Source organism: Harpegnathos saltator, unplaced genomic scaffold (genome assembly GCF_003227715.2).
Source record: "Harpegnathos saltator strain DR-91 unplaced genomic scaffold, Hsal_v8.6 scaffold367, whole genome shotgun sequence".
NCBI classification, from domain to species: Eukaryota; Metazoa; Arthropoda; class Insecta; order Hymenoptera; family Formicidae; genus Harpegnathos; species Harpegnathos saltator.
In genome coordinates, this window is record NW_020230169.1 from 186610 (window position 1) to 214569 (window position 27960).

Below are 27960 nucleotides of genomic sequence, written 5' to 3' on the forward strand. Positions count from 1 at the left end.
CCATTAAAATCACCGATTCTCGTGTACAACGAACATATGCCATTGCATCGGCATACATACCTTCAATATTTTTTACTAAGCATTTTAATTTTATGCAGCAGCCTTGTTTTATCGGCAGCCTTTTTCCTCCTATTCGAGCATTTTCTTGAATGGAAGATATTAAGCATTCATAAATCTTTGTCCTTTTTATTCAGTTACTTAAATCAATTGATGCCATAACATCTCTTGCCAGAGGAATTTATAGTTCATTAACCATTAAATCTGAATCTTACATTATTAAGCATAGATCTTGCCCACCTTTAGGGAAGCGCCTTACTGGAGCTACCCGCCTCTATCCTTGTCCAGACTGAGGAGCGCCTTACGGGTGCCTCTCGGCTCCAGCATCCTATCCATCCCGTCCAACTTATAAGACCACCCCTTTTCTCATCAAGATCAGGAAATTTAACTTGTGAATTAATAACCTGTACAGTGCTTAGCATCCTTCAATCTCAGGGGCGCAGCTGACAGCCGCCACCCGCCTCAATTATCCTTCTCCTACAACCCACATAACCTAACCCTGCCAAAACATTGGCAGTAAGCATTAATTATAGTACTTTTATCGTACTCTGGCAACAGATAACTAAAGTCACAAGAGTCCTTTTCACTCAATAATTAATTTTATCAATTGCTATTTTAACTTGTCCGACCAAAAATGTTATTCTTAAACTCCATCCGTTAGATGTCAAATAAACATCGCGGGGGCGTTAAACAGTAGGCAAGGCAGTTACGTAAGGAAGCTTGCCGACGAGCGGCCCTGTTGTCTCAACACGTGGACCCTTCCAAACCCCGTATAATACAAGATATCACGGGGCACGATCTAGTTCCTCCATCGTACATCAAGTTTTTATTACAAAACAGACTCATAAGCACATTTAAATACGCTCCACGTCCATTACACTCCACACAAAGACACTTTATTCCGGATTCGCATTCTTTACCAAGCTCTTCCAGGGCTCACACACACAACCCTCGGTTGGTTAAACAGCGTTCGACGACAGAAACTCTAGACATAGAATTGATAGATTTAACACAGGACGACATTTTCAACAGCAAGACAGCCACCTATATTTACCAACTGGAATCTTATTCTCTCACTGAAACCCCTCGCAAATTACCGTACCACCTTCATTACTTCCACCGGGCAGGATAACTGTATATTCTCTCAACACTTTATTGTAACTCATTACCAGCAGCTATATAATGTAAACCACATTTGTATTCATTAATTATATAATTATAAGTATTATCACTCATTTATATTACACTTTTAACTATCATATAATCAAATTGTCTCATTGTTAAATAAAACAATTGTTTAAGTCTCTATTCCTATCAATAGCCATAATCATTATATCACCTACAATCACCATATTTCCCGCTTTCACCATCTGTCCGGAAAAGATCTCGGCATCCCAGGCAGTGCCGGTGTAAGCAGGTAGACCTAAATAAATAGAGAGCAGGCGGATCACGATCCCTAGGGAGACGCGAGATGTTACAGCCGTTGGATCAAACAGCGATATATTGGTTAGGTTAGCTCAAATATTGGCTATTTACCGATTATTTCGAAAAAGAGTAAGATATTGTGGAATGCGACGAGGTTTATGTGCCCGTGTATGGACGTTGAGGGGAAAGTGGGGGGAGGATGAACAAACGCGGGATAATAACGCGCGGACTTGGCGATTGGAATGGTCCGAACGTGAGAATTCACTCAAGACCCTAATAATGGCCTTCATTGTTTGCTTTGACCTATGAGTTGCCGCGCTATTCGGCGGTTTGTTTCATATTTCTTGTCAACGGTCTGTTTATTTAGGTTAGCAGATTCGCAGCAGGCGAAATATGTCATCGAATACCTCGCAGGCCTACTTGACGCAGAAAGAGAAAAGTGCTAAGAGGGACATGCTTCTACACTGAGAAAAAATTATATTGAAATTAAATGAATATTTGTTCGAATATAATTATGAATCATGGTGTGAACCTAACTTAGAAATGCGTCTATACATATAGTATAGTCGAATAAATGCAGCGCGCGTTGGACGGAACGGCGCAGGTAGCTGCTCGGCGCGCTCATAGCAGGGCATCTTTTGCCTATTTATTAAGATTTGTCAAATGGAGACTTACTGCAAAGATGTTTAGGTGGCCACACGCAAAACGCGAATGAAAGCTTTAATTCAACGATTTGGCGTTTGGCTCCAAAGCATCTACATTGCGGCATTAAAAAACTATTGAAATCTTTGCACTCATTGCTCCTGGCGTATTTAACAAAGGATACTTCGCAATTTTAAAAATAATGGATGTGCTACAACTCGTAATCGGTTAACAAGCGAAGCAATATGCTGACTCGTACGACGCCGCGTATCAAGCGCTAAGAGTGAGCCAGCTTTGACAGCAGCAAAAAGGCTCGGACGACTCGTAGAATGGAGCAGGCTGGACAGCAGCAGCTGTGAGGAGGCGCAGGCTAATTACCCTGGTCCTGGCATAGCAGATTGACTACAAGCAGCTGTAAATGTTGAAAAAGTTAGATATTTCTTTAACGGAAACTTTAAACGCATTTTTTTCAAAACTACGTTTTTTGAACTAGCGATACAAACAATTTAAAAACTAGACAGTCAATCTCAGTTTTTTCGCATACACTTAGAGGCAGATATGGTGTCCCTCGGCGATGATACGCCTGTAAAACAATCGAAAGCGATGACAGGCATATACGCATATGCATATTGGCGTATTGTACAGCGCGAGAGAAGCGAAGAGGGACAAGTGGTGGGAGACGTTTCGATGTTGCATCCTTATTGCACGTCGCACGATCGAGAGAGAAAGCATTACCAGATGTGGTACGGTTAATGGTGTCCCCAATAGCTGTCTCACTCACTCTACGCTTGAATGCAGGCAATATGAGTGAGACGGCTATAGAAACACCGCGTTGTCTCTATAGGTGTCTCGCTCGCTCTAATAACCATGTATCGCGCTTTCCTCTTTTTTCCTTAGCAGAAATGCCGATTAAGGAGGCAATCCTGTCTGTAGACCAGAAAAATAAGCTATTTTCGTGAATTTTTTTTCGGAAACTAAGCAGACGATCGATTTCAAACTTGATAAAAATAATATATATTTTATTGATGAGAATGAATTTTTATGGCGTTATAAAAGAGAGAAGCGCGATACATGGCTATTACAGCGAATAAGACAGCTATAGAGATAGCGTGGTGCATATAAAAAATTAATATTTTTTTATTTCGCTAGTTCACACGATAGATAGACATGTTTCGAATATGTAATTAGATGCTGAAGTCGATCGATCGACTTTTGTATATAAAAAAAGTTTTTCTCTGATTTCAGGAGATGCTATATAGCGTCTCGTTATTATTATTGTAATTTTTATTACAATATTATTTTATTACAATATTATTATTAAATGTCTCCTAATTTTTTTATATTTTCAAGAGCGGAGCCTATATTTTAAGTAGCATTTTAAGGAAGATGTTGCATTACCCCCCATTTATCCCTCCCTCTTTCTCGCAGTCTTCAAAAGTAAAGATATGTTGCGTCAAAAAGAATTGCACAATTTGACATATCTTACATACTTATCTTAAAATAAGTTTTTTCGTAAATTTCATGAAATATCGTTTTCTTGCAAATAAAATATTCTTAACGTAAAATTATCGATATTTATGACGATTTTTCAAATATAATTTTTAAATGCCTTAAAATATTAAAAAAGTAGTTCGTTTTTTATTTCCTTAATTCAAACGAGTTAGCGGCAAGCTAATTGCGTAGAATAATTATTTTACTTGCGTTTTTGTCCCAGTCTACCGTATTTCGAGATTTTGTAGGAACCGTGAAACGGCGCGCATCTAAATACGTCACGGTATTTTTTTGTATATTTGCTACATTATTATTCATATAACGCTATAAAAATTCATTCTTATCAATAAAATATATATTATTATTTCTATCAAGTTTGAAATCAATCGTCTGCTTAGGTTTCCGGAAAAAAATTCGCGAAAATAGCTTATTTTTCTGGCCTATAGACAGGATTGCCTCCTTAATCGGCATTTCTGCTAAGGAAAAAAGAGGAAAGCGCGATATATGGCTGTTAGAGCGAGACCTATAGAGACAGCGTGGTGTCTCTATACCTGTCTCCCTCATATTGCCTGCATTCAAGCGTAGAGAGAGGGAGAGAGAGAGAGAGAGAGAGAGAGAGAGAGAGAGAGAGTGAGACAGCTATTAGGAACACCATTAACCATACCACGTCTGGTAATGCTTTCTCTCTCGATCGTACGACGTGCGATAAGGATGCAACATCGGAACGTCTCCCACCACTTCTCCCTCTTCGCTTCTCTCGCGCTGTACAGTACGCCAATATGCATATGCGTATGTGCCTGTCATCGCTTTCGATTGTATTACAGGCGTATACGACATCGCCAAGGAACACCATACCTGCCTCTGAGTGTACACATACTTCTGTATATGTTTTTAACCGACTGTACCTACATAACCAACAACCTGTCAAACAAAAAGTTGTTATTGCAAAATTAAGATATAAAAAGATCGTATATTTTTTTAAAATGTTTATAACTTTGTAAAACAATAAATCGTAAAAACAATAATTTATTTCTAAAAAATAGGTGCAGTCAGTGTGTTTTGATATAAATAATATATATATTTTTTGTAATCTTTTGTTTCAGACACTTATAGCGAGCGTTATTTTTCCCACCAATGAGTCGTGTCAAGCAGCTGAGGCTGCTTACTAGGCTCGCATAAGCTAAAAACTGTGCAATCAAAGAAATAAAAAAATTTATATAAGGGTGTTTGAGACCACCCGAGTTACCCGATGTTTTCGTAAACGCTACATTTTAGAGAAAAATGTTTCAGATAAAAGTTATAGGGCTTCAAAGAATCTATTTACTGATGCTATTGTAACGTCTTGCGTCTCCCTAGGGATCGTGATCCGCCTGCTCTCTATTTATTTAGGTCTACCTGCTTACACCGGCACTGCCTGGTATGCCGAGAGCTTTTCCGGACAGATGGTGAAAGCGGGAAATATAGTGATTGTAGGTGATATAATGATTATGGCTATTGATAGGAATAGAGACTTAAACAATTGTTTTATTTAACAATGAGACAATGTGATAGTTAAAAGTGTAATATAAATGAGTGATAATACTTATAATTATATAATTAATGAATACAGATGTGGTTTACATTATATAGCTGCTGGTAATGAGTTACAATAAAGTGTTGAGAGAATATACAGTTATCCTGCCCGGTGGAAGTAATGAAGGTGGTACGGTAATTTGCGAGGGGTTTCAGTGAGAGAATAAGATTCCAGTTGGTAAATATAGGTGGCTGTCTTGCTGTTGAAAATGTCGTCCTGTGTTAAATCTATCAATTCTATGTCTAGAGTTTCTGTCGTCGAACGCTGTTTAACCAACCGAGGGTTGTGTGTGTGAGCCCTGGAAGAGCTTGGTAAAGAATGCGAATCCGGAATAAAGTGTCTTTGTGTGGAGTGTAATGGACGTGGAGCGTATTTAAATATGCTTATGAGTCTGTTTTGTAATAAAAACTTGATGTACGATGGAGGAACTAGATCGTGCCCCGTGATATCTTGTATTATACGGGGTTTGGTGGGGTCCATGTGTTGAGACAACAGGGCAAGCTTCCTTACGTAACTGCCTTGCCTTCTGTTTAACGCCCCCGCGATGTTTATTTGGCATCTAACGGATTGAGTTTAAGAATAACATTTTTGGTCGGACAAGTTAAAATAGCAATTGATAAAATTAATTATTGAGTGAAAAGGACTCTTGTGACTTTAGTTATCCGTTGCCAGAGTACTATAAAAGTACTAATAATTAATGCTTACTGCCAATGCTTTGGCAGGGTTAGGTTATGCGGGTTGTAGGATGTGATAAGGAGCCGGATGTGATAAGGAGCGTGGTCAACAGGATGCCCTATGTTACCTGATATGGGCTCGGGTTACTCGGGGATTCCAGAGCACCCTCGGTGGCCCGGCTGCGTGCGTGCCTTATCTTTGAGACTTCCTGTCGCCAGTCTGACTTATTAATTTGTATGTGCGCGTAATAATTATGCCTTATAATATTATAATATTATAATAAAAAATGGTTAATATTATTGGGTGAGTGCAAAAGTTCGTGCGGAGTTTCAATAGATGGAGTTATAAGCGTCGTAAAGTGTTGTCATTAATACTTCCATCTACATATTATATAACGTTGGAAAGGTGACGTCTTCAGCTGTTATTAAAAAAAAATCATTTGTTTTCATACAAACTGCTTCGAGAAATATCACTTTAAAAATGAGTATCGATAAGGTGCATTTACGGCATGTTATGCTTTACGAGTTTCGGAAGGGAATAAACGTTGCCGCAGCCGTAAAAAACATTCAGGATGTTTATCAGGATGAGGCACCAGCTAAACCAACTGTGGAAAAATGGTTTGCTAAATTTCGGCGCGGAGAATTTAACCTTGAAGACGAGCCACGCTCTGGTCGACCTTCTGACATTGATGACGATGTTTTGCTTACTTTAGTGCTCAATAATCCGCGAATTTCAACAGAAGAAGTTGCTACAGCACTAAACGTTGACCGATCAACCGCTTTTCGGCGTTCAAAAAAGATGGGATTCGATTTGAAGCTCGATATATGGGTGCCCCATTTGCTGACCGAGAAGAACAAAATCAAGCGAATTTCTGCAGCCGTTTCTTTACTCGGGCGGCTCAATAACGAGTCGTTTTTGGATCGACTAGTGACGGGCGATGAGAAATGGGTCCTCTACAACAATGTTCAGCGCAAACGGACATGGAAATAATCAGGTGAGCATGGTGACGCAATGCCAAATTGCCAGTTTGCACCCGATGAAGGTGATGCTCTCTGTTTGGTGGGATTGCAAGGGCATAATCTATTTCGAGCTTCTCCCCGCTGGCGAAACTATTGATTCGGACAAGTATTGCCGCCAATTAACCAATCTGAATTGAGAAATAAAAGAGAAACGTACGATTTTGTTAAATCGCAAGGAAGTCGTCTTTCATCACGAGAACGCCAGACCACACGTTTCGAAAAAGACGCTGCGCAAACTGAAGAGCCTGAAATGGGATGTCTTAACGCATCCACCGTATTCTCCTGATATCGCACCATCTGACTATCACTTGTTCCGGTCATTGCAAAATTATTTAAATGGAAAAACTTTGACTCTTTGGAGGCCTTAAAAACGGCGTCTCTTCGTTCTTCGGATCTAAACCGCGCAGTTTTTATGATCAAGGCATCCGTATGCTGCCAGAACGTTGGGAAAAGATTATAGAAAACGATGGAGAATATATCATTGATTGAATAAAGATTTTTATTTGCCTAATCACTGTGTGACTTTTACTCGCAAACTCCGCACGAACTTTTGCACTCACCCAATATATATGTGTGGTTCTTAGGCTTATAATATACGCCTAATTTAGTATTATAGGAATAGTGTAATAGAAAGTTTAATATTAATTAGTTATGATTTTTATAAAGACAATATGCATGTGTTATAATAAAAGAGATATTTGTTATTAATGTTTAAATGTGGTTATTAAGATTTATTATAAGAAATGCATATTGTTAACAGTGGGTATTAGAGTGTAAAGATTTATAATATTGTTAACTGGAAAAATAGGATTCCTTATTACAGGGATCCTTATTACTACTGTTGTTAAATTAATGTTTCTCGGCAAGGCTGGGTTCTACCATAGGGCTCTCTACTTACGTATGTCGGTAAGGTAGGCCCCTTGGGTAGGTTTCGTTATTATTGGCGTCGGTAATTAATTAACAATTGTTATAGACGGTTCCTATGTATAAATTACCGGATTTTGGACCATATAGAAGCTTATGGTAATAGAAGATTCGATGAACAATTAATTTTTATTATTAGTGATGAGTTCAAGCTGTTGTACTGTACGAACGAATTTAAAAGAGTGCAGTATTTAAGAGGAGCTTGAACGTAGACAGAAGACTTAGATTAAATTAAATAACGTATTTAAACGTGACCAAGGCAAAAATGGTGGATTTCCAAGCTAAGTATTTAAGCGACCCCTGAACTTAAATAAATGAGGTTTATTAAATTTTAAGTAAGAATTACCAAATTTTGAGAATGTATTATCGGAAGGATTCTCTGTCTGTGAACAAGAATTAATTGTTATCGTTTGGCATTATTTCCTTTTGTAATTAATATTCTGCGGTTTTGACATTTGCTTATGTTTCACTAAGATGTTCTCTATGTACGTAGGTGTTAAAAATATTTTAAATTGACTTCTCTTAATTTTTACGGAAGGTACGCATTATTGGCGTCCCAATAGTCCCTGCGTATGAATTTTAGAATTTTCTGAAGTCTATTGGTAAGTAACATTGTTGGTTTCTTATTAATTGTTAATGTTTTTCAAAATGTTAATATGGTCGTTAAATAGAGGTCTTTTAATGCTATTGTTAGCAATTAAGATTTTTCTTCTAGGCCTTATAGTTACCGAGAAAAACATGCCTTTTCCTGATTGGTCGAGACATTCAAATGGCCGTAACTTCTAAACTATTGATCTTACAAAAATTTTATTAGGACATAATTTGTAATACTTTGAAGGAGCCTTAAATCGCACTGCGCGATTTTATAAAATTATTATTATTTTAAAAGATATGAAATTTTATCAATAAATTTTAATAGTAACAATTACTTTTGATGGTTGAATCTACCTATATGTCTCGCTGGCCTTTCAATGTAGAGGCGAAAAAATGATATGGTGGAGAGAACGTCGCAGGACGTTACACTATAAATTTTATCTTGGAATGATCTTGAGAAGCCCACACAACATCGACATAGAAATCTTAAATTGTAACTCGAATTTTTTATTACATCGTATTTTTCCACCAATTAATTTGAACAACTTTTGTCTAAAACATTTTTTTATTTATCTAATATTTTTTCAGATATTTGAGGAAAACTTGGTAACTTTTTCTCATATTAAACTTACGATATCTCGCTAACTATTTGTCGGAGGAAAAAGTGGTACTAGACTTTTTTGCTTCATTTAGTTTCAAAAATATATATTGTTGCAATAGCGCCCTGATTTTTGTTAATTTGATGATTTTGAAATTTCCAAACAGTCAGTAAGTTAACAAAAAATCAGGGCGCTATTGTAACAATATATTCCTGAGATTAAATAAAGCTAGAAAATTTAGTACCACTTTTTCTTCCGACAAATAGTTAGCGAGATATCGTAAGTTAAATATGAGAAAAAGTTTTCAAGTTTCTCTCAAATATCTCTCAAATATCTCAAAAAATATTAGACAAATAAAAAAAATCTTTCAGACAAAAGTTCAAATTAATTAGTTGAAAAAGACAGTGTAATAATAAATTCGAGTTTCTGTTTAAGATAGTAGATAGAATAGGGGGTTCTAACCCAAATTGCTAATTAATTATGTAAAAGACATTATTTATTAATTAATATTTTGTAATTAATACCCCTCCCCTCTTAATTAGCAATTTGGGTTAGAATCCCACTATTCTATCTACTTAAGATTTTTATGTTGATCTTGACTGGGCTTTTCTAGGTTGCACCGAGGTCAAATTCATAGCGTCAGTAAATAGATTCTTTGAAGCCCTATAATTGTTGTCTAAAACATTTTTCTCTAAAATGTAGTGTTTACAAAAAAATCGGGTGACCCGGGTGGTCTGAGATATCCGGTGATATTGTTGAAACATGTATTAATATATGTACCAAATTTCCTTTTATATAATAAATAGTTTCGTTACAAAAAATTCATTTTTTTGGCGTGTCAAACAGCAGGCAACGAAAGTGCACGAAAGACACGATCGCCCTCAAGTGTACTCCAGTGCCGGCGCGATGCAGTCGCCCATTCATCTCCCTTCCCACCGCTGTAACAATAGCAGTTACTTGGGGGTCAAACGAGCTTGAATGCCTGCATCCGGTACGCACGACGGAAAATTGCGACGCATGGCCGTGACGATCGCGGTTGTGGCGATTTTCGGCACTTTGTGCATGATAGCATTGGCGATTTTGGTTTGGCGCATCCGCACGTTAACAGCTAATCCGCGCCGACTCGAGCTACGGCGGCGGCAACGAGACTATGAAAATGACGGGCAAACAGCCACGATAATGACAGCAGTGCTGACGAATAATGACACGAATGATGATGAATGGCGGCGCGAGCGCGACGCGTTCGCCGAGAAGCGATTACCACGGTTCAGCCGAGGAGGCATCACGCTACCCGACCGCTCGATCGACACTCGAGACTGCGATGACTTTTCGCAATCGGTGGAATGCAATGTAGACGACGGCTACATTGCGTGCTTTGAATGTATCGAGACGCGCTTTTCGATGCGAATATGTGCGCACGTGTCGGAGTCGGTGACGGTGAGTGATGAGTCGAGCGGCAAGGATGTGGTGTTGCCGGCGAATACGCATTTGGGTTATTATATGCGTGATAGTCTTGCTCGGAGTTTGCGGGATCAGAATGACTTGGCCGGTGACCAGGATGCTGCAGGCGACGAAAAGAGCGCTCTGGGGCGCGTGCGACGCGAATGTCGCGCCGTCAACGCAGACTGGATATTGTTGCGACAACGCGCGACCGATAACCCCATGGACAGTTCATATAACTTTGCGTGCAGGTGCAAGTATCCGCATTTGATGACCAACGTGAGCGGACCGCTTTCATCGTGTTCGCGAGACGTTAGTTGCAACGGGCACGGTAGACTGGACGAACGTTCGCGAGCGTCGCTGATTGATCCGTTCGTGAGCGGCTCGTGCGAGTGCGACGACGGCTGGATCGACGAATACGACGAGCAACGCATAGGTCCGTATTGCCGCGAGGCGACCTTTGCCGAATGGCCATCGCTGTTGTACGGCGAAAAACGCAATGATGACGATTTGGCCCTCAGTTCAAGCAAAGTAGACAAAAGATTTCGCGATCTTCTGCAGTATCAGCGGAAGGACGATAGGCGTATTATCGTGTGGTTGCCGAATCCATGCGGCCCTTGTCCGCTCAAGCAACACTTGATTTGTGACGATGACCTTGGCAGGCTAAGCGACGACAACTATGCGTATTATTGCGGCGACGCCGTGGACGAGGAGAACTTGATGCCTCGGCAGAAACACGAGTTCCAATACGTACATATCGGCGTACGTCGAGATCGCGATTACCTGGCCAACAACGGCGGTATTTTGCCCAACGCATGTATGACGCTTCATGTATCCGTGCAAGGTCTCGTGAACGACCGTGTGCTGGTGCAATACATGTCGCAATCGTGGAACGACGGAAGCGCGTTCGCGCAAGAGATCGGCTTTCTCGTGGACCCGGACGAGTTGCGACACAGCGTGATGGAGCACTGAATGAGGTCTTCGACGACGTAGGCCATTTAACTTCGGACGATCGGAGAGTCGTTGTAACGACAAACGTAAGCGCGGAGCGTCCGGTGGATCAGAGGCGAATGTTCTCTCGAAACGTCGAGTGGTCACCCGGGTACATGAGATTCGCGCGGAACCTAGTGATCGCGCGCAACGATGCTTTGGACGCGCATGGTGTCGTGTGGACGTACAACGGCGAGTTTTTGCGCGAGACGCGTGAGGACTTGTGCATGAAATTGAATCGCAGTATAACGGCCGGTGTCTTTACCGATCTGTGTTTCAACTCGGCTATAGCGTGGTCTGATTTTCCATATTTCAGTATCAGGATACCGCACAACAAGTTCTACATAATGAACCCGAAACGTCTTCACGCCGAATGTCGCAATCGGCAATATACATACACGTGCCCTGATTTGCGCGGAATAGACCGAGTAAGAATAGTAGGAGGGGATCGCGAGATCAGCGAAGTCGAGGCGGAGGAGACAGCGCGCGCCATGTTGCCTATCTGCAAACGTAAATTAACGCCGATAACGGCGATAACGCTCGGCCGGATCATCCTGACGGATCGATATCAGAATATTGCATTTTGCGACCGGAGTTCAATTGCCGCCAAAACAATCCGACTTCGTGTGTACTGTTTGTAAACACCGGTTTAGTGGTGTACGCGTATACATTGTGGTATCCGAACGGTATGAACATGAGACGTTTCTGTCAAGACCGATCCTGTTATGCTGATTATCATAAGTGTGACGATGGTCATCATCATGCAACTATAGACGGTGTTGACGATGTAACTTCTCTAATAACCGAGTGCAGCCCGCAATCGTCAGAATGATTCACCGAACAGTCAGCCGTCCATCGAGAGAGAGAGAGAGAGAGAGAGAGAGAGAGAGAGAGAGAGAGAGAAAGCGGGGTCAGCGATGATAGCAGGATTAGATTATTACTGGCCGGTATCGAGACTATAATGGCGACCGCAGAAAATGGTGGCCAGCTCGTCAACTCAGACTAATCAGAGCGCAGCTGCGTTTCTCGATAGCCGCTGCGTCTCCGCCTCTCTTCCGGTCATCTTGTTGGTGCAATTATCATACGTCATGCGTCTGCCGATTGTTATTATAACTGATGTGGCGCCGTCTCGCCAAATAAACATACATATACATATATATATATATACATATATAGATTTGTATCTAATATTTAATAACTTTTCCTTAAGTTTTTGCTAAATATACCGAGTTGCGCTTTTCTAAACATAATATCGTCGTGTTGTAGCTCTGATTTATCATTTTAGCCTATTTTTCAATTGCTTCTTAATATATGCTGTCATCTATACATTGTCATTAACTTTCAACGCAATCGAAATCTTAAAATCTTTAAGAATTTTCATCTCAGGACTGAGACTAACCAGAGACTCGCGCTTTTCTAGACATAATATCATTGTGTTATAGTTCTAACTTATTATTTTACTTGGCCTTTCAATTGTTTCTCAACATGTGTTGTCGCCTACACCTTGCCATAAATTTCATTGCAGTAGAAATGTCTCAATCTTCTACATTTTACATATAAGACACGAGACATCTTGAAAAGTGATTGAGAGGCAAACTTAAATAATAAATTGGAACTATATCGCAAGGACATTATGTTTAAAAAGCATGAGTCACTGCGTAATCTCAGCCTTGAGATAAAAATTCATATACATATTGATTGCGATGAAATTAACGACATAGTACAAGAGATATCATACCGTGGGCAACGACCAAAGGACAAACTTATATAATAAATTAGAGTTCCATTACAACAATATTATACATGGAAAAGTGTGAGTCTATACAGTTAACGAAAATTTAGGGAAAATGTTTAAAATTGAGAAATTTCTGCTGCAATGAAATTTATTACAATAGGAACAACAAATATTGAGAAGCTATTGAGAGGCCAAATAAAATATTAAATTAGATGCCTAATTAGAGACCTAAAGGAGGAGCGCAACCTTTTCGTTCGCATGAAAGGCGAATCTCATTCATACACGCGTATCAGAGAACGGGTCCATAAAACATAAAAGTTTACGACTACGGTTATTTGTTTTCAATAAAGACAAGGATTCGCCATTCAGCACGCAGCCACTTTGAAAAAAAATGTACCGCGCCGTTCGGTACGGCCGACGGTCATCTCTCAAATTATTCGTTCTCTCCCCACCCTCTTATAGAGATAACAAAAAAATTCTATCGTACAGACAATCAACCGTCAGACAGTCAATCGTCGGTCAGTCGATCAGTCGGACGTTTGGTAGAGAGCTGAAAAATTTGCACCGAGTGAATCATCAAGAAAATGGATATCAAAGAAATAGAAATCGACACAGTTTTCAGAAAGATTAAAGAAAATCGCTACAAGCTCGCGGAATATGCCATAGCTGTAAGTAATGTGAAAAGTGTAATTTGAAAGTTTTGTGCGCGTGTGTATTATTTTCATACTTCGTCATTTGTATATTTGTCTCTTTTCAGTGCTTTTGTGAACGTGGAAAAGTGGAAGTTTATACACCAAATAGAATTAAAGGGTATTTTTCTATCGCCGAAAGGCAAAGAGTCCGTGCATCGAGGCACGGCATTACATATAAAATGCCGGGCAAGTTAGCTGCCCAGCACGAAGCTATAGTCCCGGCAGTAATAGTAAGTTTTTTTATAAATATTCTATAATATAATAATTATTAATAATATTAATATTAATTTTTTCAGTGCTTCGGTGGGCTCATGCCTATTGCAACAGGCATTAAAATACCAGGATACGTTAGTATAAGTGATCGAAAAATTAAACATTACTTTAGATTAGGGGAAAGAAAAGTAGATGAAGAAATCTTAAATGATTTATGGCACGGAAGAAATGATGTGTTTAATTTAAATGATTTGTTTAATAATTATAAAAATGTAAAACCGGATGTAGAAGAAGAAGATTGGTAAACTAAAAAAATTTTTATAATATAAAATACGTGTGCCTTTATTTTCTGAACCCTTATTTCCTCCCAGTGGGGTTTTAGCCGGTAAGAGTCCGGCATAACCCTCGCCTCCCCCCAAGAAGCGAGGGTATCCATGAGGATTTCCCCATCGTAAACAAAAAAAAATAAAATAATAATAATAAATAATTATATATATATATATTTGAACGTTATATTTTTTCAATATACTTAATATAATATGATTTTTCTTTTAGCCATTATATAAAAATAATATATTTCAGTAAGAATCATATAATTTCTAGATGCTGTTACACATATTGTTAATATAATTTAATAAAGTATAATAGTGAACAATATATTTGCTTATTTTTTAACTACATAAATACAATTATACAAAGTTTATTCAAAAAGAAAAAGTTTATACAAGGAAATAAATTTGTTTTGTGATAATTTTTAAAACATGTTTAAAAATACATTTTTTAAGTTTTTTTTTATTATTACTATGTACTATTATTAAAGTTTTTAATAATATAACATGATTAAATCAAGTTGGCTCTTTAGGCCGGAATCGTGAAAAATTCCGTGACAGTCAACGTGTTAATCGATATTAGATTTACTTTTTTGTCAGTACAGTCTTATGAAGATTCCACAAACTTCAGTGTGTAATCGTCGCTTGCGGTAATAAGAACCGGATTTGCAGGATGGAAGACGAGTGCTCTAACAGCGTCAAAATGCGAACATATTTAGCATTCCATGTTTTTCTGAAGGTCTCCTTCGTGCTGGGAACCATCTGTGTCGCAAGAAATAATATGTTAAGAGTGTCACAAACTGTAACTCTCACATAGCTGAAAAAAGCGATTCGACTGAAATACAGGGGAAAATTGTTGGAACTTACATCGTACGATATTTCTGCATCATTGTTAACACATAACTGTTCTAATTCTCCTAATTCCAGCATGGAATCACCGCCTTCTTTATTATTTGGGTGTCTTGGGTCTTGTTGTAATCCTCTATGTAATAAATCTACAGGCATCATTAAATTATGTGATAATATGTGACAATATTACAAAATAGCTATTATTGTAACAGGTTTATATTTTATCCTAAAGTACACGAATAAAAAGGGATTTACTAACCCCTTTGAAGAATTCATTCATCCAGATGAATAGAACCAGGTGGCGATTCTTCAATTTCTGTGAGGAGATTTTATTCATTTAATATTTCTGCCTCTGCATCGGTATCAACATCTTTCACCAGAAGGGGGGATAGATGCCTGAAAAATAAGAAATTATGTTAACAAATAGCGTGAACAATATCATTCAAACTCAAGATGATAGTAAACGTTACTTTATCCGTAATTGCATCATAAATTTGATCCTCTCCATCTCCTTCTTCCTCTTCCATGTCCATGTCTGTATGTCCCAAAAATTCAAAATTCGCTATAACAGCTGCTTCTGTATCTAATATCATTGCTTTTCTGCTATAGAAGATGGCTGTTGCTGAAACAATAAATCACATATAAATATATTACAGAATCGTAACTATCCTAACACAGCTTAATTCTCTTAATTAAGTTCGTATTGTTTTAAAAATATAAACGTGTTTATCTCTACCTTTTTCGGATGTCCCCTGGAGTATAAGACTTACATCGGATGATTTTTGTCTGTTCTGTGTTCCCTCATTTCCATTTAATGCTGGAGTATCCATTTCATCTGAGTCTGTATTATTATAACACAGGTTGCGTGAAAAGTTCCCAGAGCGAAACTGAAATAAAGAATACCTAATTCTAGAAATGATTTTATTCTTCAATATAGTCTCCATTAACTTCAATACACTTGGCCCGATGGCTCTCCAATAATTTTATTCCATCACGGAAGTGTGTTTCTGGAAGGTCTGCGAAATATGCCTCTACGGCTGCTATAGCTTCATTCGACAAAAAATGCTTTCCACGGAGGAATTGTTTCAGGTTTCGGAACAGATAGAAGTTACTGGGTGCCAAATCTGGTGAATACGGTGGATAATCAAGCAATTTGTACTTCAATTCATTGAATTTAGACATTGACAAAACACTTTTGTAAGCAGGTGCATTGTCTTGGTGAAAAATGATTTGTTTGTGTTGCAAACCAGGTCTTTTCTCATGAATTTTTGCGTCCAAATGATCCAAAAGGTTACAATAATATTCAGAGTTAATTGTTTTACCTTTTTCCAGATAGTCAATTAACAAAATCCTTTCAGTATCCCCAAAAACTGATGTCAAAACCTTTTTTGCCGATCTTTTATGCTTTGTTTGCTTTGTAGCTGAACATCTAGCTTCAGTTCACTGTAAACGTTCCTGTTTCAATTTAAGATCATGGTGATAGATCCAAGTCTCATCCATAAGACTGTACTGACAAAAAAATAAATCCAATATCGATTAACACGTTGACTGCCACGGAATTTTTCATGATTCCGGCCTAAAGAGCCAATTTGATTTAATCATGTTATATTATTAAAAACTTTAATAATAGTACATAGTAATAATAAAAAAAACTTAAAAAATGTATTTTTTAAACATGTTTTAAAAATTATCACAAAACAAATTTATTTCCTTGTATAAACTTTTTCTTTTTGAATAAACTTTGTATTATATAACGACGCACAAAATTGATTTTATTCTTCTTAAGACGATCCAAATGATGCCGAGAAATTTGCTTTCGAGCGAGTTTTTGTTGAATTTGTTAATGTATGTGGCACTACTTTTCCAAACACCTTTTTCATTTGTAATTCTTTATGCAAAATATGCCGTATCCGTTCATCTGAAATGCCTATGGTATGAGCAATTTCACGCGTAGTCACATTTGGATCTTCAGAAACAATAACATGTATTTGTTCAATGATTTCTAGTGCTGATGCGCTTTTTGGACGTCCACTGCGTGGTTCGTCTTCAATGCTTGTACAACCACGTTGAAACTCAAGTATCCACTTACAAATTATTGTTTTTGAAGAAGCAGATTCCCCTAACACATTTACCATCTCGAAATGAATTTCCATTGCCTTTAAACCTTTTTTAACAAGGAACTCAATCACTGCACGTTGTTTCAAATTTTCCATTGAAAACAAATATACTGACATGTCAACTTCAATTAGCTTGTAAACACAGGAAGAATTGACAGATGGAAATAAAACCCAACCTAGGTTCATGTGAACGGTAGAATTATAAATTGTAGTCGTTTACTTATATGTCCGCGACCGTGCAACCGGCTTAGCTGCGCTCCGCGATAGGGACGTCTGATTGGCCGCCGGAGACCCAATCGCCGCTATCGACAGCCGCTGCTCCGGTGGAAACTCCAGGCTGCGTTCCAATATTCATTATCAGTACTGAAAATATATAATTTGTGTTGCACATACTATAGATTTTCTGTGCTAGAAGTGAATATCGGAACATAGCCTCAGGAATCGCGGAACGCCCTGACCCGGGAGATAGCGCTTTCTCTCATAGGTACGGTTGCGCTAGTAAAGCCAGCGGCATACAGTGCTTGTTTTCGTGCTGAATTACTTGCTAGATGAAAATATTGCATTCTGATTGGTGCATTTCCATCCATCTTCGAAAATATACCAATCAGAACGCAGTATTTTCATCCAGCAAGCAATCCAGCACGAAAACAAGCACCGTGTGCCGCTGGCTTAAGTTTCGCTCTAATGAGTCTATGGGTGCATTCCGTGTCACGCATATGCGCGCATTTTTTATAATATATGTGACATAAACTATAGATAAATGCGCGCGTATGCGTGAAACGGAACGCACCCTATGCTCCGTCGTCAGTCGCGCCAGCTAATCCAAGATGGCCGTCTCATGGCGTGCATGGCGGGCTTCCGTCGGCAAAGAAGATGTCAACATTGAGTTAGACTTCATTTTCCTGAAAAGTGGAGGAGATAGTATTGGTACGAACGAAAACCTCTAGACGATATAATTTTAATTTCTGATTAGTAACACGATTTAAGTAGTATGTCTGTTAGTTTGTGAAACGTTTGTGAAACGTTGTTGTGAAACGTTTTCGACAAATGTGGGTGCGTGTAAACAATAAATATCGAAGAATTATAATTCCTCGTAAATATTAATATAAATTACATAATTAATATAAATTACATAATGTGACATCAAATTAAAATAAAAATATATTAAAATGACGCGATTAGGTGGAAACGTGGAGTGCATGGAGATAAACGAGATAAAAATATAATTACAGATGTGTGAATATATATATTTATAAATTAATAGATTATTATTATATACAATTGTATAATTGTAATGTGTGTTTAAATTTTGATACATCATAATATCATTCATATTTATGGCATAATTCATTGCAGTGGAGTTATTTTGCCAACATCGTTAACTATGGAGTGAAGTCTGTGCAAGATTAGAGAGAGGTTTACACAAAGAAAATAGCAGAAGAAACAAATGGATGATAAACAAATATCAGATAAGAGTTAATATTCATATATATGTGTGTGTGTGTGTGTGTGTACATATAATAAAAGATTAATTATGTACGTGCTGTCTGTGTGACTGTGAATATTGTCAGACTGATTCTTTTCTTAAATTTATTTCCTTGTTTCAGCTCCGCAGCAAACCATATGCTTGCAGAACATTTATAGCTGGAGAACAATCTCCTGCGGAGTAAAATTGTCAGTGTGTGCCTTGATGCGCATCACTCCATCGTTCTTTGCATTGGAATCAATGTACCATCATCGTTAGCTGTGGAATAAAGTTTATACAACATAAAACAAGGAACACATAAAGAAGTAAAGGAACAAATATCAGATGAGTAACTTATATTTATATAAAATAAAGTATTAAGCACCTATATACTGAAAATAATTGCATATGTTATCAGGTTGATTGTTGCTTTGTAATCAATTTTGTTATTTTAGCCTTCCAGTTAACCATGTGCTGGTGAAAGAAAACTTGAAATTATATCTAACATGGAATATAAAAGTACATCTGTCACCAGCAGTGCAACGACTGATTGACAAACCAAAAGCAGGTTCGTAAAATATATTTATCATCTTACTTTCATTGATGCCTTCGACAGGCTTTCTCAGTGTTTATTACACTTGTACTCTGTTGTCTGTTGATTTTGATTTCTTTTAACAAAGTGGATATGTTATCTATATTCGCATATGTCAAACTTTTATTGTTATTTCAGATTGTGATTTCTGAAACCTCGAGGATAGATACTTTAACATTTCTTTAGCAAGATGAAAAATCATATATTGAAAATGGATGATGCAACAGCCATGAGAAATCAAGGAGTAAAAAAATAGAACACCTAGAATTATGAGAAGAACAGGTACTATAAATTTATACATTTATTTTTCTTTTTCCAATTCTAATAACGAATGTAATATTAACGACAAATCCGTATCTTCCATATTTTCTCATTTGTTCCAAATATATCGCAGGTCGTGTTCTCTTTGTAAAAATGTGTCGCACTTTGATCTCATCCAAAATGCAGGATAGGACAAAACGTAAATGTTTTTCTGGTGCTCGCTCAAATTAGCTGTAAATAATCATGAATTGTAAGAATAATAATTTGACAAAATTTTGAAGAAGAAAGCAATAGAAATTTCACAATATACCTATAAAGTCTACAATTGTTGAATGTTTCTTCACGCTTTTTTTTAAAGTTCCTGGTTGTGCCTCTCGGAAATATTATTTGTTCGATGAAATTATTATTTCAAATCCTTCTTTTATTATTTCTGCGGGCAAAAGAGCCAAAGATATAAGAGGAGCTTACTTGCTCCCCAACCCACTTCTTCTCTATCGCCTCTTAATATTTTTTGTTTGTCAGCGTTCCGCACTATTGCCTGTAATAAGAAAATAATGTAAGAAAAGTTGACATCCATTTCTATTTGTTATTATGTACGCGTTATCTTTTATTACCTGACTATAATGAAAAAAAAGCAGCCAATAATTTGAGCGCTTGGAAAAATTGTTTGTACCGCGTTTCGCTCAATTTTCTCAATTACTTAATACTTTATTGTGTATAAATATAAGTTACTTATCTGATAATTGTTCCTTTACTTTTTTATGTATTCCTTGTATTATGTTGTACAGGGTATCTTATAACTAATGTTGCAGAGCTCGTAGAGACAGAACGGTTTAAGATAATCATATAAGTCCAATATCGTTTTGCGAGATTTGCAATAATTATCGAGTTATTAATGACAGAAATCTGAAGAGTAGGAGCGCGCCGACATAGATGATTGGAGAAGCGTTGCAGCTATTTCGACAGTTTCTGGATCGACAGAGCGCGGCCCAGTCGATCCAGAAACTGTTGCCGGTGCGCGGCAAGCGGCCGGACAACGTGTCGCTATTCGTTTTTTATTTCGCCACTCCTACGTTTCGCAGCATTCTGCCAGTAGTTGCTAGATCGATTGACCCGAGAGGCTGCGACGCTTCTCCAGTCATCCATTTCGGCGCGCGCTCACTCGTTAGATCTGTCTCTCATTAATAATTCGATAATTATTGCGAATCTCGCATAGCGGTATAAAACTTTCATGTTTGTCTTAACCCGCTCTATGTACTCACAAGCTCTGCAACATTTATCATGAGACATTCTGTGTCTCGTAATTATATGTACCGGATGTTTCAGACCACCCGGTTCACCCGATTTTTTCGTTAACACGACACTTTAGAAAAAAACATTTCAGACAAAAGCTGTAGAGCTTCAAAGGATCTATTTACTGACGCTATGAATTTGACCTTGGTATAACCTGGAAAAAGTCCAATCAAGATCAATATAAAAATCTTAAATGGATAATCCAATTTTTTATTATACCGTCTTTTTCCACAAATTAATTTGAACAACTTTTGTCTGAAACATTTTTTCATTTACCTAATATTTTTCTAGATATTGAAGGAAAACTTAATAACTTTTTTCTCATATTTAGCTCACGATATCTCGCTATTTGTCGGAAGAAAAAGTGGTACTAGACTTTCTTGCTTTATTTAGTCTCAAGAATATATTATTACAATATGATTTTTGTTAATTGATTTTTGTTAATTTGATGACTGAAATTTCCAAAAGTCAGAAAGATAACAAAAGTCAGGGCGCTGTTGTAACAATATATTCTTGAGACTAAATAGAGCAGAAAAGTCTAGTACCACTTTTTCTTCTGACAAATAGTTAGCGAGATATCGTGAGTTAAATATTGAAAAAAGTTATCAAGTTTTCCTTAAATATTTCAAAAAATATTAAATAAATAGAAAAACGTTTCAGACAAAAGTTGTTTAAATTAATTAGTGGAAAAGGACGGTATAATAAAAAATTGGGTTATCCATTTAAGATTTTTATGTTGATTTTGACTGGACTTTTCCCAGGTTATCCCAAGGTCAAATTCATAGCGTCAGTAAATAGATCCTTTGAAGCTCTACAGCTTTTGTCTGAAATGTTTTTTCTAAAGTGTCGTGTTAACGAAAAAAATCGGATGATTCGTGTGGTCTGAAACACTCGGTGTGTATATATATATATATGTTATTGCCCAGGTTGGTAGGCCCGGGTAATGTGCTTCATCCTCATATCTCTTTACACGCTAACGTTTTAAAATTATTTTCAGTTATACTGTATACAGAGCAGAAGGAACGCCCGCTTGGTACGTGTAGGGAGAGAGAGAGAGAGAGAGAGAGAGAGAGAGAGAGAGAGAGAGAGAGAGAGAGAGAGAGAGAGAGAGAGAGAGAGAGAGAAGAGAGCTTGCTCTATCCTTGCAGCATGGCGTATGGATATGGCACGGCTCGATCGAATAGAAACGCGTACGCTCGAACGTATGCAGGAAACGAAGCTCCAGCAGCCATGTCGGTATTATGCTCGATGCCGCAGAGCAGTGGGCGCGGATCATCATTGGCGCGAGTCGGCACGGCTAACGCGCTAGCCCTCGAATTTGTTGTCCAAGTTTCCACGCAGGGTCCGGAAGTAACACCGACCGCGTATCCGGTACGCAGCCTCGTTTCCATGGTGCGCGGGTTGAACGCATCGGTGGTCTCCGATGCGTTCAACCCGCGCGAGATGACGGTTGGTGCGCACAGACCGGTCACATCGTCATACGAAGCTCTCTCTCCGCAAAAACAGCGGCCGGTTTCAAAGTCGGGCTTGATCGCCGGGTCTGAGTAAGGAATGAGCGAGGCGCAAACATTCGGCAGAACTATCAAGCGGTCGATCGGCGCTTCGATAGTTTTGTTCCCGCGATCGTCGAGTTCCATTTCCGCGCACACGAAACGGTATTCTCCGCTCGGCAATCGTTCGTCTATCGATTCGAAAGTCAGTGATGGATCGATGTGCTGATGCCAGGTCTTGCCGGTTGCGCGATCCAGCAGTGCACCGTTGCACACCGTTATGAAATTGCCGCCATCGCCGGCAAAGGCGCGCGTTTGCGGCATGCATCGCCAGCCGTGCTTGCTATAGAGGGCAAGAGATGTATTAGTGTTACAAACCGCCGCATCATTTGGGATGCAGTACGCTCCGGGCCGGCTGCGACGATTGTTCAGAATCAGGCCCACCCGATCGTAATAGCGGTAATCAACACCGTCGCTTACCTTGCAAAATTCGCGACAATCTATGTATTCATCGTACGGTGATATGAAAGCGCCGACGGTCAAGCAGTCGCGTTGTCTCGCGTGATCGTCCTTGTCTCCCTCGTCTTCCTCGTCGTCAAAACCACTACCACCTCTTCGTCCTTCCGCGGATTCGAAGCATACCGCGGGAAGAGAATCTATGCCCACGTCCATTTGTCTTGTCAAACGAAGAAGTCGCTCTCGCTGTACGTTGTCGTTCAAAATCGAACCGTTATTCACTTCGACCAGTGGATCGTACAACACGTCCAAATTACGCGCAATCGCCGCTCTTTCGGGCTCGACGTAGACGGATATGTATGCGCGCCGCACAAAATACAGCAAGAGCACAATCGCAATCAACGCCAAGAGTCCGCGAAATTGATGATGCATCGCTAGCGGCCAGCGTTTCGCTTGACGGCGATTGAGGGATTGGGCAACGTATTGGAAGAAATTGACTGAGGCTGGTTTCGATTGATGTTTTTTTTATTTTTTCTTAATGTTCGCGAAATTCGCGAAATACAATAGCTCGTACAAGGTGCGAAACAATTTTTGCGATATCTCGTTCGTGCTGACAAAAAAGTGCGCAATCGTGTCGATGATTGATTGCGTGTATCGTCATATGGCGTCTGTTGCGCACCACCACTTCCACTGACTCGTCAACGTAATACAAGTAGGGTGAATCTTCCAAATTGAAAAAATCGCATCGTTGAAAGGCTTCACCATCATTCGAGTCGGTGGGCGGAAGGGTGCACACTGTACGGACGGTGGCGCGATAGACGTTGCGTCTCTGTCGCGCAATAATGGTAAAGTGCGTCCGGTCGCGTCGACGATTCCACGATGATTTCGTACAATTGACCTGGTACGAGCGAACGCACATACGAACCCTCGGTTACTTTTTTTTCAACTTAGAATCGATTACTCTTCGGTGACCTGCTTCTTCCGTGCTAGACGATGTACGAGGAGGCGGTGCTAATGTTGGTGACAGTGGTGGCAGTGGTATTTCATTTTCCGAACTGCTGCTGCTGCTGCTGCTGGTGGCGTAGTCGAGCATATTTTCGCCGCCCGCGCCGTCACCGTTATCGTCGACGTAGCCGTCGACTTCTTCCTCCTCGTCACTCCTGGACATGTTCAAGTTGATTATGCGTGACAAGTCTTTGCCAGCAACTTCGCGACTTTGATCAATCGATGATGGCTTTGTCGTTATCAATGCCGCCGTTTTCTCGTGTACTTCGTTATTCGCAAGTGCCGTCGCTGCTGTTGCTCCGTTCATAGTAGATGATATTGCTATTGTTCCGTTTGTTGTAGGTGCTGCTATTGCTGTTGCTGCTGTTTCTCCGTTCATAATGGATGATGTTGCTATTGTTCCGTTTGTTGTAGGTGCTGCTACTGCTATTGCTGCTGTTTCTCCGTTCATAGTGGATGATGTTGCTGTTGTTCCGTTTGTTGTAGGCGCTGCTGGTACTGATCCGTTCGTGTCATCTTTCGCGCGTTTCGCTTTCGGTTCGCGATTGCCGTTTCTCTTGCGCTTTGAGTCGTTCGAATTTGCCGTCGTCGTCTTCTCATTCGTTACCGCGGCGTTCTTTTGAGCGCCGTCACCGCGACTCCTGGATTTGACAAACACAGATCTAGAACGAGGTTGAACGACGGTTTCTCCTCCGTCGACCGTTGTTATGGCTGCGGCTGTTGATTCTAGAGAGCGTAATGTCGGCGACGCACCTTCGCTGTTGCAGATTCGAATTATCATGGAGACGCAACTGCGGCAGGCTTTTCCATCCACCACCGGTTGATTATCATACAACATACCGTCTGTGACATCGGCCGATACGGTGTTCCAAGCGCACGTTTCGAACGTATTCGGATATTCGTACCACTTGTCCAAGTTTTTCAACATGCTTCCATCGGTAGTCTGTTTATGCAGCGTTGAGGAATCTGTTATGCCATAGGCCACAAAGATGTTCGTCACATTGAACCGCATGCGTTCCATGTTGAGATTGGCCCCATAGCACAGCAAACGTATGAGTTCTCGTTTGCCGCGTCGACGACCCAGACACATGCGAATTTCGGTGTCATTCAAACTCGCTTTCAGTTGATGAATTTTAGCCAAGCGCTCCTCCTTGGACAACTGTTCAAACAAGCAGATCAGGCGTGCAAAATGATGAAAACTTCGGTTGTAACTACTCGTTTGTTGTTGTTCATATTGTTGCAGCTGTGCAGGTTGTTGATGCTTGGCAGCGGCGGTCATCGTGGCGATGCTGGTGGAAGTGGTGCTAATGAGGGTGGCTGCGGCTGCGGCGGGTTCCATCAATTCACTGTTCTCACTACTGACGACCGTTGTACTGACAAGTTGCGCGTTGAAACGTGGTCCTTGGTGATCTTCTTTCCCACCTGATACGTTTTCGATCACCAGCGACTGGTGATCTGTCTCGTTGAAAAGCTGCACTAAATTGTCCAACGATGAATAATCGTAGAGTTGTTGCTGCTGTTGCATACCTCGTATGTATTGTTGCACGAATAAATTGTATGAGCGTAAAGACAACGACGGACCATCGAGGACGGACACACGACTACGACGGTCTCTCTTCGACACTGTCGAAACGAGATTCGAACTTCTTGAATATATACTGTTCTCGGGACGACGGCGACGACACGGCGCTTAAAATTCGATTAGCGACAACGGCGTTTCAAATTCGACCAGCGACGACGGCTCTTAAGATTCGATCAGCGACGACGGCGCTTCAGATTCGACCAGCGACGACGGCTCTTAAGATTCGACCAGCGACGACGGCGCTTCAGATTCAACCAGCAACGACGGCTCTTGAGATTTGACCAGCGACGACGGCTCTTAAGATTCGACCAGCGACGACGGCTCTTAAAATTCGATCAGCACCGACGGCGCTTAAGATTCAATCACCTCCCGAAACACTAAATGAAACGTGTTATCGCGCGATCTAAATGTGCGCGGGTATTCGGTTTTAATTCGTTCCTTGATTTTAAACACGATATCTCGAATGTTAAATCTCGTGACGTTACAACCGCTTTCGTCGAGAAATTCGCGCAGAAATTTGCACATTTCGATCTCGCTGACAGACACGGTAGAATCTTCGACGATGCGATAACGTTTCAACAACCATTCATACTGATCGATGGAGACGTACAAATTTCACGCGTCACGCTGCATCGTCACGGGTATGCGATCGATGATGACCGGGTCTTCGAGTATCTTGGCCGATTGATGAGCAAACACGTCACTCGCTTGTACAATCTCTTCGCCGCCGTCCGGCGACGACGATGACGCTTTGCCGATGTCACCATCTGTCGACAATTCGTGTACGATACGTTCCGTATGGCCGTAGATTAGCATTTTGCGGAATGCTTCGACCTCTTGCATTCGAGTATTCAAGCGTGCTTTATCATCTCGATTAGAATCGTCGACGACACCCTCGCGTAGTTTCTTTCTTTCCAGCCAGTTTTTAGCGAAGCATTTGCTCAAGGCGTCGTAGAGCAGATAAAACGATTCATCGTACGTGCACATGTCGATGGCAAAGTGTTCCATGGCCAGAAGGAGACCCACGCGAAACGAGGGAAAACTCACGCCCTGTGCGAAGCATCTTGTGGCGAATTAGTACGATACACTCGGTGCGAAATGTTTGTCAAAGTCCACCGAGCAATCGTGATCGCGCGGATGCAACGTTTTGAAGCATACGCAAACAATACTTGAGGCGCGTAATAACACCCGCATCGCTGCGTAGAGTGATCGAGTCGTTAACCGTTAGCACTAGTTTGGCCAGATTGATCAGATGTTGCGGTTGCTGATCGAAAAATTTTCGACTCTTAATGCGCGTGCGAGACATAAGCAGTTTGAAGAGCTCCGAGTTCAAGCGTTCAGGTTCATCGCATTGACATAGATGCGAGTTCATCATGCTCATAAGGTCGGTGTTGATCTCATCGCGCACACCCTGCCGCAACGTCGCGTTGCTGATGGTGCCTGTAAGGGAGCACGAGAACATTTGACGCAACACTTCTGATACGAATTCGCTCTTGCCGCTGTTGCTGGTGCCTTGCAACAACAGCACAGATTTCAGAAACTGTCCGGGGAATCGCATCGCCACGACAAACACCAAGAGGAACAACGATCTCCGGGTCGCCCCTGGCGTAAATATGCATAGTGACAAGGGCAACGCAGAGCGAGTAGCCGATGTCGTGCGACACTCTGTCATCCACGTTCATGCTGTGATTAACGAATATTGTTAGACCGTTGGCCAGAGAGTTGTGTCGTATGAGTGTGTACTCGTTTCGGCGAAAACTTTCCGCAGCGAACGCTCACAATCGCTTGCGTGCGTGGCGGTCAAACGGCCAAAAACATTCCAGCGCCACTTATTCGCGGGCACTGGCATTCGCGCGTAGATTTGCCGTTTTGGCTCAGTGTCGCCCAGCGCTCTCTTTCTCTTGCCACAACAAATAAGTACAGTACGGCAATATGACGCAGGGATAGGTCGGTCGTAAATGATAATTCCGGAATCGCGGTAGAATTGCGCACGCTGGTTAACCATTCGCGCAAGTTTGATCAATCCGTGCTCCAGGGCAAATTCATCGAGTTCACGAGACGCGAGAAATTCACGCATGGCGTCTGCGCTGGCTGACGTTTCGTTATTGCTACTATCATTTCCGCCGTCGTTTTTCAAACGCGTCAAGGTTCTTCGTGCGCGTTGTTCCGATTGTTATTGGCTGCTGCTGCTGTTGCTGATGCTGCCTCGACATTGAAGCGTCGCGGCGAAGATTGACTTTACGAACGCCGCAGAAGCGAGCTCGTTCAATAGCATTGTAACGTCGGTAGAGATTTCGTCGTTCCGTTGTTGCTGCTGCTGCTGCTGCTGCTGTTGCTGCTGCTGTTCATCATTTGCCACAGTGGTTCGTCCGAGTTGTTATTCGTTGCCACTATTACCATTGCTACTCTTTCGTTGTTGTTTTCGGTCATTAGTTCGAAGAAAATTTTCAGT

The 27960-nt window shown here is 40.4% G+C and overlaps 1 protein-coding gene across 1 annotated transcript; it reads right to left on the bottom strand.

Annotated features, from left to right (window-relative positions):
* Positions 1-15315: 15315 nt before the first annotated feature.
* LOC112588990 (uncharacterized) lies at positions 15316-16126 on the bottom strand. Its single transcript, XM_025300458.1, has 4 exons — positions 15984-16126; positions 15718-15869; positions 15507-15563; positions 15316-15393 (listed from the first exon to the last, which is right to left on the bottom strand). The coding sequence occupies exons 1-4, from the start codon at positions 16075-16077 to the stop codon at positions 15316-15318; spliced, it is 381 nt and encodes a 126-aa protein (XP_025156243.1). The 5' UTR covers positions 16078-16126.
* Positions 16127-27960: the final 11834 nt, after the last annotated feature.

Bases quoted from the DNA above. Each gene is read 5' to 3' on its own strand.
- LOC112588990 (XM_025300458.1), bottom strand. From the start codon at position 16,077: ATGGATACTCCAGCATTAAATGGAAATGAGGGAACACAGAACAGACAA. The intron at 15,564-15,717 runs GTAACGTTTACT...ATCTCCTCACAG, and splicing joins ATGATGCAATTACGGATAAA to AAATTGAAGAATCGCCACCT. The intron at 15,394-15,506 runs GTTAGTAAATCC...TGATGCCTGTAG, and splicing joins TGAATGAATTCTTCAAAGGG to ATTTATTACATAGAGGATTA.